Below are 14,716 nucleotides of genomic sequence, written 5' to 3'. Positions count from 1 at the left end.
CAACAATCATAATCAATCATGAAGTTGGAAAGGCCTGGCTTTTTATTATTTGTTTTGATAAATGAACAATCAAATGTACCTAGTGTACTAAATTTTGTTGTCAATACTTGATATGTTGGACAAAAAGGGAAAACAATAGCACCTTTGAGAAATGCCGACATATTTTTAATCATAGATTGTTCTGATTTTAATTAAAACAATCATATCCTCAGTTGAAAACAGTACTGATTTATGATGCCAATACATAATTCTAAGAAAAAGAGGTAATTATAGAGATTTTAATTAATTGTGTTCGACAACACCTTACGTAACCATAGATTCATATAGTTCTCAGTCTGTGTAAAACAACCCATCACGAGGTACCCAAAGTACTGAAATGTATAGCCGGTTTATAATTTTACATAAACAAATACAAAATGACACTTTTCATTGATGACTTCACGAGGTAAAGTTACCAAAGACACATATATATATGTTTATACAAGCTATAGTTTGAGGAGGTGGATAAGGCGTCTTCGCAATGCTAAGCATTGTTGTCGTAGAAGTGAGAAATAAAAAAGTGGTATGACGACGGAAAAATTAAAGCTATCAACGGTTTGAATTTTTGACGACAAATGTTTACTGCAGACCATAATTTGTGATCAACAATTCATTCTGGGGAACCAAGAGTACAGAATTATAATGTCGGTTCATGATATTAAACAAAAACCGAAAAAATATTGACAGATCTAATAGATACAGACCAAATCAAACTGATCATATTTGACGTGTAACAATCCATTATGAGGTATAAAAAGTTTTGAAATTTGACAAAAATACGTTATTTAAAAAAAAAAGATTTTTAAGTAAAATAAGAAATTCCAACAAATTAATGACAAAATTAAGTATAAACGGCAAACTTAAATAAATCATAATTTGTGATTCGAAAAACACCAAATCTAATGTGAAGTACCGCAACTTCTGAATAACAATGCATGTGCGTGATTTTAAAGCAAATAAATTATCCTTAACTTATATATATTTTGCAGGATAAGTTGAAAACAGTCCATCCTTAAAGGTAACAGCAGAAATGTTTTTTAAAAGTCAGAACATGGTTTCAATGAGGGAAAAAGGGAGATATTGACAGTTGAACTATACATTGACAAAACATACAGAAATTTTAAACTTCAATATCTACAACTTCGTGTGTAACAATCCATATCGAGGTATAACAAGTACAAAATGAAGGATGTCAGTGCATGATTTTCATAAAATATCAACACTTTTAGTGATTGTCATCAAAAGTTTACTTAATTGTTACAATTTGCGTAAAATCTCACTCATGGGATATAAACATACGGTATGTGCTTTTCAAGAAAAAGAGGAAATATAGAACACATTAAATTTATCAATTTTATGTAACAATTCACGCTGAGAAGAATCATGATGTTATTACATGTCCATTTGCATTTTACGTATCAAATATCAAACGATAATAAATACGTAAAAAGTAAAATCACAAAAATACTTAACTCCGATTAAAATCAAAAACGGAAAGTCCCTAATCAAATGGCAAAATCAAATAAATGTATGATAGTTATCATTTGACTACTGAGAATTGTATGTATTAGACAACAAGAATATAGACAGTTTTATGATTCGTGAACGTTATGTTTTGATTTCCTTGTAAGTACATAACTTTTAATAAACAGTGACCTTCGTTCCATCCTTAATTTAAAACGATCACAATCTAATATCCGCATGACAAATATTTGCACTGTTTTCATCAGGAAGTTTTTTTCTCTTTGTTTCAGCTTCTATAAAATCCTACTTTTGATCATTTTAAGTAACATTGTGAGACAAGAAGTGTTCCACCGATCAAGCGGTCCAGTGAAAAAGGTAAGAGATAATACATCTGTATATATTACCAATGTTATTTCTACTGATCAGGCGGAGCTTACGTTTTAATTAAAAATTGAATGCTTCTTTTTGTAAATTTATTGGGGTGTAAAAGCGTTGACCGAAGTACATTTTGTATGAAGCGCGAAAGCGCTTCATTCTAAAAATGTACGCACGATCAACGCTTTTACAACCCTATAAAGTTACAAAAAGAAGCATTCAATACTTATAATTACATTGTTTAGCTATGATCATGAAAACACGAATTTTATTTATTTTATTATTTAATTCACCTGTGCACTTTATTGTTGGAGCACGTGTTATCATGAGTGAAAAGTTGTATTGAGCAGTGCAACTGCTTACGGAATAACACGTGATGTACAGTTAGCCAATCAGAATAAAATATAATAATGAAACATACATCTAATGTAATTATTTTGCATTAAGACAGTCTATTTGATGATGTGTGTGATAAGGATGATTGCCGTTATAATTATTATTGATTTATAATCACCTATCAGTGTCATCGAAGGAAATTTACAAACGAATGACTGGACACTTGATTGATGCTTTCATCCTAAAACACCTATCTATAGATGGACTGGTTTATTGTGAGCGAACCGGTTAAACTCCGCCAAGTTAAGTGACATAAATCGAGTAATAGAAACACTAACATTGTAGTAGACGCTTACCTTGTTGTGGTACCCGGATTTCCCCAGGGTTTGTTTGTTACATTTGTAAGTCTCTGCTTAATTGATATACGAAACTTAAGCATTGGTAAACTACTACTGTCTTTATTTATAAGACATGACATATACTTCCATGTGATCATCGAAATTGTAATTGTTTTGATTTATTTTTTGGGGGGAGGGAGTGGGATAAAGAACAAATCACAATGATAAATGCAACTTTTTTTTCTAAACCTCGGTATTAATATAATAGATACACGACTGTCAACTTAGTTCCTAACATTTTACATCAGATATATGAAATGTAACTAACGGAAATTGTAACTAAAAGGAGGAGGATTGATAAAAAAAAATGCTATTTTACACCTTAAGGTGGCTCGTGGGTACAAAAATTTTAGCAAAAAATTAAACCTTTATTTTTTCATTACAAATTTTATTTATTACACTACTAGTTGTTACTTTATGATATGGTACAAAAAACAACCCCAAAAAATGATTTGGTTTGGCCTAAGATGACTTTAAAAACTGAAAAAGCTCCAAATTATCTCCCTTTGGTGCAAAAATGCCATTTTTTTTGCCTTAAATTTGAAATATCTTTTTTAACTCATCGGTGACCTATATTTTTTATTATTGTTTTCAAATAAGCTGTACATAAACTAAATAATTGTAAAATTTAAGCGATTTCTTATATTAGGTTATTTTTTTATTTCGATATTTCCTTTTTTTCTCCTATTAGTTCAACAGAAAAAAAGGACATTAACAAAAATGTATGCTTCTGCCAGAGGCAGATTTTAGCTTAAATGAACGGTGACCCCATTTTTTTATTTCATTTTTCTTTTAAGTATATGATAAAGTTCATTTATGAAAAAATATAGCGAAATCCTATATTAGAAAAAAAATTTCATTTATACCCAGGAGCCCCCTTAAATTGAAAAATAGAAATCTTAAGTTATTTATTGTTAATTTAATTGGTAAACAAATATAATCTGGACACTGTAGTGTAGAAAGGTCATATCGGATGTCATAGTGACGTTGTAGCAAAATATTTTCTTGTGTAAAGCTGCTGTTCTATAATATTAATATTATATTAATAACAAGATAAAAAATGTGGTTAATTTGACAGTTTTTGCTGTTCTGCATTACATTTAAGAAGTTCGAAGCCTTAATTATAACATGTAGTACAAAGTATAAAAATAATACTAATGTCACAGACTAATGTCTTATAAACACCTGAAAAATATGTTTGTGATAGATTTAAATACTTTTTTATTTTTGAGTTAAAGGGGACAATGCAGTGTCCTTATTATGACTGTCATACAAGAGGGAGGTTATAAAACCAGGTTTAGTCCACCAATTTCTACATAAGAAAATGCCTGTACCAAGTCAGTAATATGACAGTTTGTTATCCATTCGATTGATATGATTGGGGTTTGAATTTTGCCATTTGATTAGGAACTTTCCGTTATGAATTTTCCGCGGAGTTCAGTATTTTGTGATTTTACTTCTTATCATACCTCCTCCCTTAGAAACCAAGTTTTACATTTTGACTGATTATATATCAACTGATAGTCAGCATATTATTTTATATATCAAACAGTTATATGGAACTTGGAATTCATTTCATACGAAATTAGTCTAGAGTTAAAATGTACTTAATCATATCTTTCTTACAGGCATCATGAATGGACACTCCATCAACAAGGACAATAATGACGATGGCAATTTATTTGGAATGAGGAAAATTTCGTTTTGGGAAATATACGGTGTGAAACGTTTTCCGTATCGTGGAAGGCGTAGATTTACACCCTTAATTTACCAATCTTTTGATGGCGGGATGAAAATCTCAAATGACGTTTCTGGACTGACAATAAGACAGTTTGAACGAATGTATAAAGCTTGCTTAGAAAGAAGGACAACACAACAGCAGTGGATACTGAACCTTAGATATCCTGATAAATCTTCAAATGAATATCTGGATTACTTACAGAACTGTACAGACTGTAATAAAGGTATCTAGTGTGTAATGTTAACTTCTTAAAATCAAGTGCATGACATGCCGGTGTTTACTAGTCTAGAGTTTGGTTTAATTTAAATGAAAAATGATATTACGAGGTGGAAACATATTATGATTTAAATCTTATTCCACCAAACATAGACAAACAGAAAACACAATAGCACAAAGGGAATCTTCAAACAGACATTACAATGATAAAACGAAAGAGAGAGACGAAAAAAATAAAATAAGTAGTTGAAAATGTACCCATTCAGACCCTCGTGAAAAGGTTTTGGTAGTAGAACAATACTAAATTATAAAAATAGTGTTACGTATAAGATTTTTGAAATGTATACGTCGATCGTACTTTATTACGTGCAATACAAAATAATTCAGTATTAACTTATAAAGATTGCAGTTTAATATATATTAGTCATTAGTCATGAATATGTAAACTAAGTGCGTCTCAATTGGTTTTCTAAAGACGCGCTTAAACCCAAGATTTTAAAGCAAATATACAACCAGGTCTATATAGGACTACTGGTAAAATAAACATTGTGTTTTTAATAAGTCAGCATTTATTATTGTTCCATTGATTGCAAATTGTCATAACTGTCTTAAAATATACTAGAATAGACATACAATTTGCCTACATACTACTCAATATTAACGCTTTAATCACAGAATCCATTTTTAGGCAAAAACATAACAAACAAATAGCTATTGTGGAAATAACGGCCACAGTTCACTTAGAATGACGAGGTCTGACATGATTACAGAATGCCGACATGCTAGTTTTAACTGACAAATCTGTGCACCATTGGTAGCAATGGATGCTCAAGTTCCTCCAGGTTAAATTCTAAAGAGAACGAGGGTTATGATCCCCAAATACGTCGGGTCTTATTCGCATCACCCCCTGGTTTCAGGGGAGTAAAGATTAACATTTTTTATATTATAAAACACTGAATACATAGGCCATACTATGTATCATTAACAGTCAAGCTCGAACTGGTACCAATTCAGAACCGGCCACTCAGGGTAGACATGAGATGGTCTCAACAGAACTTCCTGCGGTACCGCAGGAAAGTAAAAACCTAATATGATCCGACGTACAATTACGGGAAACGATCATAACCCCTTAATCTTGCCACTTGAGTGTGTCTATACACACTCACCAGAATCCGCCCCCCCCCCCCTTTTCCTACAACATAAAGGTCCATTTAGGTGAACTAGCTAAGAAGGCATTATTCTTTGTTAATATGTTTGAATCTTAGACAATCATATTTTTCCTTTTGTAATAGCTTTGTTATAAAGGTGCTGTTTTTGAAGATATCACTTCTTTCGTTGTATTATCCATGTTATATATATATATATTTATCATCATAAAACGCATTGTTTTAGCAGTAATACATCCACTGATAAACCGATCATGAATTACCAATGGGTTTACTAAAAGAGTTATCTCGCCTTAACCGGCTTAGTTGAACAAAATGTATTCTAAAGCACATATGTTTGGAACTTGTTAAATATTTCTAAGAGATATAATTCGATAAATCAGGAAGTTTCTTCATAAAAATAAACAGTATAATCAATAAAACTGAACATCTGTGTATACATTCGGAGATTTGGGTAATAACTAGATTGATTGGTCACTGCAAAAGTACAATGCAAGATGGTGGTATGCCATGAATCTACTCAATTGCTTTGTTAATCTGTAATATGCACTAATATTAGTTTTCCATTTTCAATTTTATAATCCTCTACAAAGTTTACGAAAATACATTACCTGTATATATAATAAGTGCTATCCTAGGCACTCCTTCAAAGTCGTGTACATTTGTATAGGCTAATCTATATATTAATTTTAAACAAGTAACGTGACCAATATTTTAGAAACCAAGGGAGTAGAACGTACAAAAAAAAAAAAAAAAAAAAAAAAAAAAAAATCATATCAATCAATACATAGAAAGTACCACATATCCTGTACTAACATGACTAAAATTGGCAATCACATGCATTCCTAGTAGTACTTAAAATTCGGATACAGCTAAGCAGTATGTGCCGCTTTTTTGGAAAGTTCAAACTTGAATAGTTTTACGTCGAATATATTTTGAGACCTAAAAGAACTAGGCGTTTCCTGTACTAAATTGGCTACCCCATGCATTCCTAGTAGTACTTAAAAATTCGAATACATGTTTTTGGAAAGTTCTATCTTGAATAGTTTTGCGTCGAATATATTTTGTGACCTAAAAGAACGAGGTGCTAGAGTAAAATTCCATGGTATTACTTTAAGTAATGGATAGTTGATTTATTCCGACTAGAATTAAAAAGATTGTGTCCATCAGCTTCTAGATAAGAATGCTAAATGTTCCCTTTGATAGAAGGAAATAGATCAAGAGTATTTGAAATAAATTTAAAAATTCATCGAGTTTCCCATCTGGATAATATGCGTGTTCGTTTGTAAAAGTCCTTAACAGTAACTTATATACCGCATATTTGTTTTGTTTCTAAAAAATAGATGTGGGGAAGCCCATAGTTCGTGCCGACATGTAAAATAAATATGATAGTAAAATACAAACGTATTAAAACATCAATGTTCACATATCTGAGTTAGATAAGACAATCAAAAATAATCTAAACAATACATGTACATGTATCATGTGTATATATACAATAACATTATCGCACTTCAAAGTATAGAGGATGTTGTGTACCATGCTCTGTCTACTGCTTCGTGAGTTATAAAGTAATTTGATAATTGTGTGAATAGTGCACATAATTCTCTTATTTTCTCTAAGTTGACTTGTTGGTAAACTAATTGTCCTGTTCATGAGCATAAGTAAGCTATTTGAAACCTATACAGACTATTGCTTGTATAACTATATTTGCTTGTATCACTATATGAACTATATTTACGCAAGTCAGAAAATTTAGGGTTGGGCTTGGTATGTAGGATTCAACAACGTAAACAAGAGCTCTGCAAATCTCTCACAAGTTCAACTGACGTGATATTTCATATCAAAATCAAATATCAAATTTAATATAAGCATATTTTACAACAGGAACACATGCATAATGTAAATAGCTAGGCAAACATGCAAAAATTAAAACAAGCAAGCTAACAAGAAAATAAACGCAAATTGAAAAGTATAAATATATACATGTAACTGAGAAGCTCCCTCGTGTAAATAGAATTGGTATGATTCAATTAGACAACTCTTCGCAGTAGAACAAACGGCAAATAAAATAATAACAAAAAGTCATTTTACTGCCTTCAACAATGAGCAGAGCCCATGCCACATTAACTATAATTATTAGTAGTCTCTTTTCTGCCTTTATTTATGAGCAGAGCCCATGCCACATTAACTATAATTAGTCACTTTTCTGCCTTCATTTATGAGCAGGGCCCATATACTGCATTAATATCAATAAGTCAGTGTACTGCCGTCAACAATGAGCAGAGCCCAAGTCGCATTAATAACATTTAGTCACTTTTCTGCCTACAACAATGAGCAGTGCCCATACTGCATTAAACGAAGTCATTGTACTGCATTCAACAATGAGCAGAGCCCATGATACTGCATTAAAGAGTAATTAAAAACCAAAAAGAAAAATGTTAAACAAGTCAAACGAGAAAACAGTAGGCATAATTTATGTAAATTTTTTTTTTTTTTTTTTTTTTTTTTTTTTTTTTTTTTTTTTTTTTTTTTTTTTTTTTTTATATAGTAATGCCGTTTTAAGTGTATCAAACAGTTTAGGAAATATTTAAGACTGTACATGTTCAAAGGATTTCCACTTGTAAATATTTTAATCTAAGCCATCGACTCTGATGGATTTAATCTAAAGCTATCGCGTCATCCGCCACAAAATTTCTCTTCTAACTCTCGTATAGTGTATTTCATCTATTACACGTCAGCTGAGCCATCTAACACATAGTGTAAAATTGTGTATAATAGTGGTAGAATCTATAAAGTAAATAAAGATGAGGAATTTGCACTTATTGCCCTCGTGTGTATCTTGTGTGTAATAGCGCTAGGTGCGTCTTCAAAACGACTGCATGGTTATATAGTTTATGTACATTAAAGCAGACATGTAAAAAAGGCCACGAATTAAATATATGACATCAAATTATAATAATAAATAATCCTTTCAGTAATCTTATCTTATCACCATCAGATAATCTTATTCCTAATGAGATAAATATCAATTAGAATAATTATACACCACAAAACATCAACTTTTTTTTTTTTTTTTTTTTTTTTTTTTTTATATATATATATAAATTCAACATACCGAGGTTAAAGCTTGACGAAATCTGCAAACCGCTGGAAACAGGTAGTGAATTCTTTGGATCAGTGGTTTTTCTTTCTTTTACATCGTGTTTTCCTTACAAGTGCATCTTGTGCTGTGTGGAATTCTAAACGGGGGCTCCTGGTGTGAAGATTTTGTTCTGCCATTAAATTGATCACCGGTCAATGAGCCACTGACAAATTGGAAGCTGTCCCTGTCATTCGAGCATTGTATAACTTTTATGGCGAAGATACATTATTAAATTGTTCTAATAATCTCACAAACATAAACATGTCGAAAGAAGCTGGATGTGTTCCTCGTGTTGATGACTCGGTTGATGGCATTGGATCGTGTGGTGACCGTTCGGTTTACCTTTTAATATCGTCGTTTGCTGACCCTTGCAAATGAAAATCCTTTCTTGGAGAATTGTCTCGTCTCTACGATAGTTTCATTTCAAAATATTAGAATAGGATATGCGGATGTCAAAGATATTTTACGATTGCATTTTTTTCAACTTTTACATATCTACAAGATTGGCTAGTGCAATGTAATGCTGACGAGTCATGTGACGTTGATTGGCGGGAAACAAGAACCGGATCCGAATGAGGCAACAATCATTTCTCTTTAATTAAATTGGTTTATCTTATAAAAGCGATAAACCGTACTAATCATAACGATTATTATAAATAAATATCGGACAGATGACTCTCTTTGTTCGCACGTCATTATACGGTTTTATGATAGATAAAGAAAAATTCTAATATGACTACCTATTATCGTCAACCAGTATAATCACAGTATATCTACTTTTCATTTAACCATGGGTTGGGCATCTATATTCGTATTTTACCCCTCGCCAACGCTCAGGGTAAAATAATCGAATATAAATGCCCAACCCATGGTTAAATGAAAACAAATCTACGGCTGCCATGAATTATTTCTTAAACAATTACTTTTTACAGATCACTTGCTTTGGCTCGAAAACAAACCGAAGGAGAAATACTTATACGAACACCTAGTAGAAAGAGTTGGTACTGAAATCGATATAAGAACTAGACAACGATTATTTATCATCAGTGATAAAATCGAAAATGAATTTTCGACTCATCAAATAAAAATATCAAGTGGAAGTTTGGCGGAAGGACTGAATTTACCCGGAAGTGACATAGATATTATGTGCATAAACAAAATGGAAGAAGCAGACATAGTACAATATGTAAGGAGTATCAAACACCCAATACATCATACTACCTTTGTTATGGAGACTGATAATGATAATCCTGGATTCACTAGACTCCGACTGGTAACCGAAAAGAAAGATGGATCCTTCTTTGTACCTTTTGCTGGTAATAGGTTGTACCTTAGAGTTAATCACTTTGTTGAAATGAATAAGCAATCGATTCCGAAAATGACAGTCTTTACACACGGTCCATGTTTATCAGATCAAGATCAGACAATAGATTATGCATTCTGCCTACGGAGTAAATATCTACCTCATAACGCAATTCCATGGGCATACCGTCATCGACGTCAATGGCCCCCTAATATCGTTATTGACAGGATCATAGATTACGGATGTTTGATGGTACCTATAGGACCTAAGAATAGATCAAAAGATGACTTTTTATGGAGAGTGTCCTTCTCTGTAGCAGAAAAAATGCTTGTACATTCGTTTAATTTCACTCAACTGCTATGTTACGGTCTACTCAAATTAACATTAAAGCATGTCGTTAACAGAAACGATAATGTTAAAGATTTACTGTGTTCCTACTTTCTAAAGACGGCTTTATTCTGGGTCTCGGAGGAGCAGGATATCGACACATTTCAATTATCGAAATTGTATTTTTGTTTTTCTCTCTGTCTTGATAAATTGATATCATGGGTAAACATTTGCTACTGTCCGAACTATTTTATTCCTGAACATAATATGTTCCTACAAAAGATCAATAAAAGTAACAATAAGATACTACTGTGTGTACTTGAGAGTATAAAGTATGGAGGGATTAATGGATTAATAGTGAATTTATTTCAGCTTGATAATGCAAATCACCGCATATCAAGTACAAATAGTGAATCTTCGTCGGTTAAGTTAGAATTTCTATTTTACAAGCTTGGTGGGTCGACATCGGCACCAACAGAAATTCCAAGTTGTTTAAAAGGTCTTGAATTAGCTGACTCTTTCATAAAGTCTGAATCTTCTACGTTTATTATTGATGTATGTAAATATTATTATGCTGAAATCAATCAATTTATAGCACAACTTCTACCGTCTCCCAATACAAGAGATAGTATGTACAACATACATGAACGTTATCATAGACATTTACAAGACGGCATCAATACTGATGCTGTGTCCGGCTGGTTGTTATACGCGTCATTTTATTACGTAATAGGGCAATACAATGTTACACTGAGACTGACAGATTATGTTCTGTCAAGATGCATACCGGATATGAGACTATTACGCAATCATCGTGAAAAAAAATATTACAACAGTAAAAATGTACATTCCACATTGACATTAATTGAAAGGATAAAAATGTCCATTGTTGATACCGTTTCCTACTTACAGCACTCGTCATTAATACCAGAAGAACTACGGCTAGAGGTTAATGATCCCATTTTTACAATACCGCCTGTTGTTTTGTCTCACTGTCTAAGATTTCTATGTTATCATCATCTTTCTGGTATTTCCAACAGACAAGAGGCATTACATAATTTATATTTAACGGTTAAAAACAAATATTTCATGTCACAAGTTGGATTTTCTGAATCAATTACACTACTTGGTGTATGTTGTGAGATTTCCGGTAATAAGGAGGCAGCCTATCAGTGGTATGACTTGGCTATACAATGTCCTTATTATGTATGTCCTACAGCCAAAATAAGGAAATCAAAGCTTTTTGAGATTTAATATAAACGTTTAGCATTAAAAACTCATGCAATTGCTATGTTATATTGTTTCAGCAGATAAAGATATACAGCCAATATGTGTTCGTTCTTAAAGGAGGCATCTTAAATTATATTATAGAGGTGTTACCTTGCTTTAGCTTCATTATGTACTGAAATTTCCTTTAGCAAAATGAAATTATAAAATAAAACACAAATAGGTTTCTATGTTTCTGCTGTGAACATTTGTTTGTCGATGATTTAATAAATTTCATGGAAAACAAAAGATAAAACTCGTTCAGGAAAAAATGACACGAGATGATTATTTTAAAGATATCTTTTTGTAATGTTAGTTTCTTTTCTTGATAAGTACGATAATTTAGATAAACATCATATTGTAACTTTTATATCAAACTAACATAAAATCAACAAATTGCATGACATTGCTTGGATAAGATCTGATTCATGATCACTAAACAGCACTTTTTGTTTGAACTATCGAAGGGTTCCACTGTGACCAAAACAGTACTGAAATAAGAAGTATTTTCATATAATAATTGCACTTTAAATTCCTGCAAAAAGATGAAGTCACCCTTGACTCATATTGTTCACAACTTGTGTAAAAAGTAAAATCACAAAATACTAAACTCCGAGGAAAATTCAAAACGGAAAGTCCCTAATCAAATGGCAAAATCAAAAGCTTAAACACATCAATCGAATGGATTTTTAGTCATGCCATTGTCAGTTTATTTTCGATCTATTAGTTTGACTGTCCCTCTGGTATCTTTCGCCTCTCTTATTTGACAACTGTCATATTCATGACTTGAAACAGGCATTTCTTATGTATAAAAGTGTGGGAGCAGTTCTGAGGTACCAAAAAGTACTGAATTATAATGTCAGTAAGTGCTATTCGTGAAAAAAGAGAAATATTGACATCTTCAATAGATACAGAAAAACATTTACTTTAGCCGTATTTGGCACAACTTTTTGGAATTTTGGGTCCTCAATGCTTCCAACTTTGTATTTGTTTGGCTTTTTAACCATTTTAATCTGAGCGTCACTGATGAGTCTTATGAAGACGAAACGCGCGTCTGGCGTATAAAATTATAATCCTGGTACTTTTGATAACTATTTACACCACTGGGTCGATGCCACTGCTGGTGGACGTTTCGTCCCCGAGGGTATCACCAGCCCAGTAGTCAGCACTTCGGTGTTGACATGAATATCAATTATATGGTCATTTTATAAATTTTCTGTTTACAAAACTTTGAATTTTTCGAAAAACTAAGGATTTTCTTACCCCAGGAGTAGATTACCTTAGCCGTATTTGGCACAACTTTTTGGAATTTTGGGTCCTCAATGCTCTTCAACTTTGTATTTGTTTGGCTTTTTAACCATTTTGATCTGAGCGTCACTGATGAGTCTTATGAAGACGAAACGCGCGTCTGGCGTATAAAATTATAATCCTGGTACTTTTGATAACTATTTACACCACTGGGTCGATGCCACTGCTGGTGGACGTTTCGTCCCCGAGGGTATCACCAGCCCAGTAGTCAGCACTTCGGTGTTGACATGAATATCAATTATATGGTCATTTATAAATTTTCTGTTTACAAAACTTTGAATTTTTCGAAAAACTAAGGATTTTCTTACCCCAGTAGTAGATTACCTTAGCCGTATTTGGCACAACTTTTTGGAATTTTGGGTCCTCAATGCTCTTCAACTTTGTATTTGTTTGGCTTTTTAACCATTTTGATCTGAGCGTCACTGATGAGTCTTATGAAGACGAAACGCGCGTCTGGCGTATAAAATTATAATCCTGGTACTTTTGATAACTATTTAGCAATATTTTAGTCTCTGGACTGTTCCAGAGACAATGTCGTTCAAAGAATTGAAAGCACTTTGGGTGGACTACTTTTTGTGGATGAAACTAGATAAATTTTGCGTAAAAGGACAAAGCAACACAGGCCTGATAATTAAGACAATCAATTCAGGGTTCTTTACAATCATTTTAATCAACCTGACCATGCTCCTTCATTATCTACGCATCACCGAGAACATTTATCACCACACCAATAGCACTACACAAAAAAATCCGTTCTGGGATAAGGAAACTAGGTACTGCAATACCACATTGGTTGCATTGAAAACATCAAAAGAGGAGGGATTTTGTCAAGTCCAGCTTGCAGTAATGTAAATGTAAAGAGCTTATTTAATACTGATTTAGGACACAAATTTAGTCATAAGCAAAACATTGCCATCGGTCTATAATGTAAAAAAGTCTTCCCAATCTTGATAGCCCCCTAAGAGTTTTAATGACCTTCTTCATCTTCCGGTAGTGTTACATTACATTAGCATTTTTCTTTTTCCACTGCCTGTTAAATTCTAAAAATGCCCTTTTTAGCTCACCTTGCCCGAAGGGCCAAGTGAGCTTTTCTCATCACTTTGCGTCCGTCGTCCGTCGTCTGTTAACTTTTACAAAAATCTTCTCCTCTGAAACTACTGGGTCAAATTTAACCAAACTTTGCCATAATCAGCATTGGGGTATCTTGTTTAAAAAATGTGTCCGGTGACCCGGCCAACCAACCAAGATGGCCGCCATGTCTAAAAAAAAGAACATTGAAAAATGTAGATTTTGGCTTATAACTTTAAAACCAAAGCATTTAAAGCAAACCTGACAAGCATTTAAATTGTTTATCAAGTTAATATCTATCTGCCCTGAAATTTTCAGTTGAATTGGACAACTGGTTGTTGGGTTGCGGTCCCCCAATTGGTAATTTTGAAAGAAAGTTTGCCATTTTTGGTTATTATCTTGAATACTATTATAGAAAGAGATAAACTGTAAACAGTAATAATGTTAAGCAAAGTAAGATCTACAAATAAGTCAACATGACCAAAATGGTCAGTTGACCCCTTAAGGAGTTATTACCCTTTATAGTCAAGTTTTAACAATTTTCATTTATTTGGTAAATTTTTG

At 32.6% G+C, this 14,716-nt stretch overlaps 1 protein-coding gene across 1 annotated transcript; it reads left to right on the top strand.

Annotated features, from left to right (window-relative positions):
- The first annotated feature begins 1,745 nt into the window (after positions 1–1,745).
- On the top strand, positions 1,746–11,965 carry LOC139498478 (uncharacterized). Its single transcript, XM_071286867.1, has 3 exons — positions 1,746–1,878; positions 4,241–4,576; positions 9,813–11,965. Exons 2-3 carry the CDS (start codon positions 4,246–4,248, stop codon positions 11,762–11,764), a joined length of 2,283 nt encoding a protein of 760 aa, XP_071142968.1. The 5' UTR covers positions 1,746–1,878; positions 4,241–4,245; the 3' UTR covers positions 11,765–11,965.
- Positions 11,966–14,716: the final 2,751 nt, after the last annotated feature.

Source organism: Mytilus edulis, chromosome 12, assembly GCF_963676685.1.
Source record: "Mytilus edulis chromosome 12, xbMytEdul2.2, whole genome shotgun sequence".
NCBI lineage: Eukaryota > Metazoa > Mollusca > Bivalvia > Mytilida > Mytilidae > Mytilus > Mytilus edulis.
This window is presented reverse-complemented; position numbering and strand designations above follow the sequence as displayed.

What these genes read in the sequence shown, in the direction of transcription:
- LOC139498478 (XM_071286867.1), top strand. Translation starts at nt 4,246, where the DNA reads ATGAATGGACACTCCATCAACAAGGACAATAATGACGATGGCAATTTA. An exon ending in CTGTACAGACTGTAATAAAG is followed by an intron (nt 4,577 to 9,812) that starts GTATCTAGTGTG and finishes TACTTTTTACAG; the next exon opens with ATCACTTGCTTTGGCTCGAA.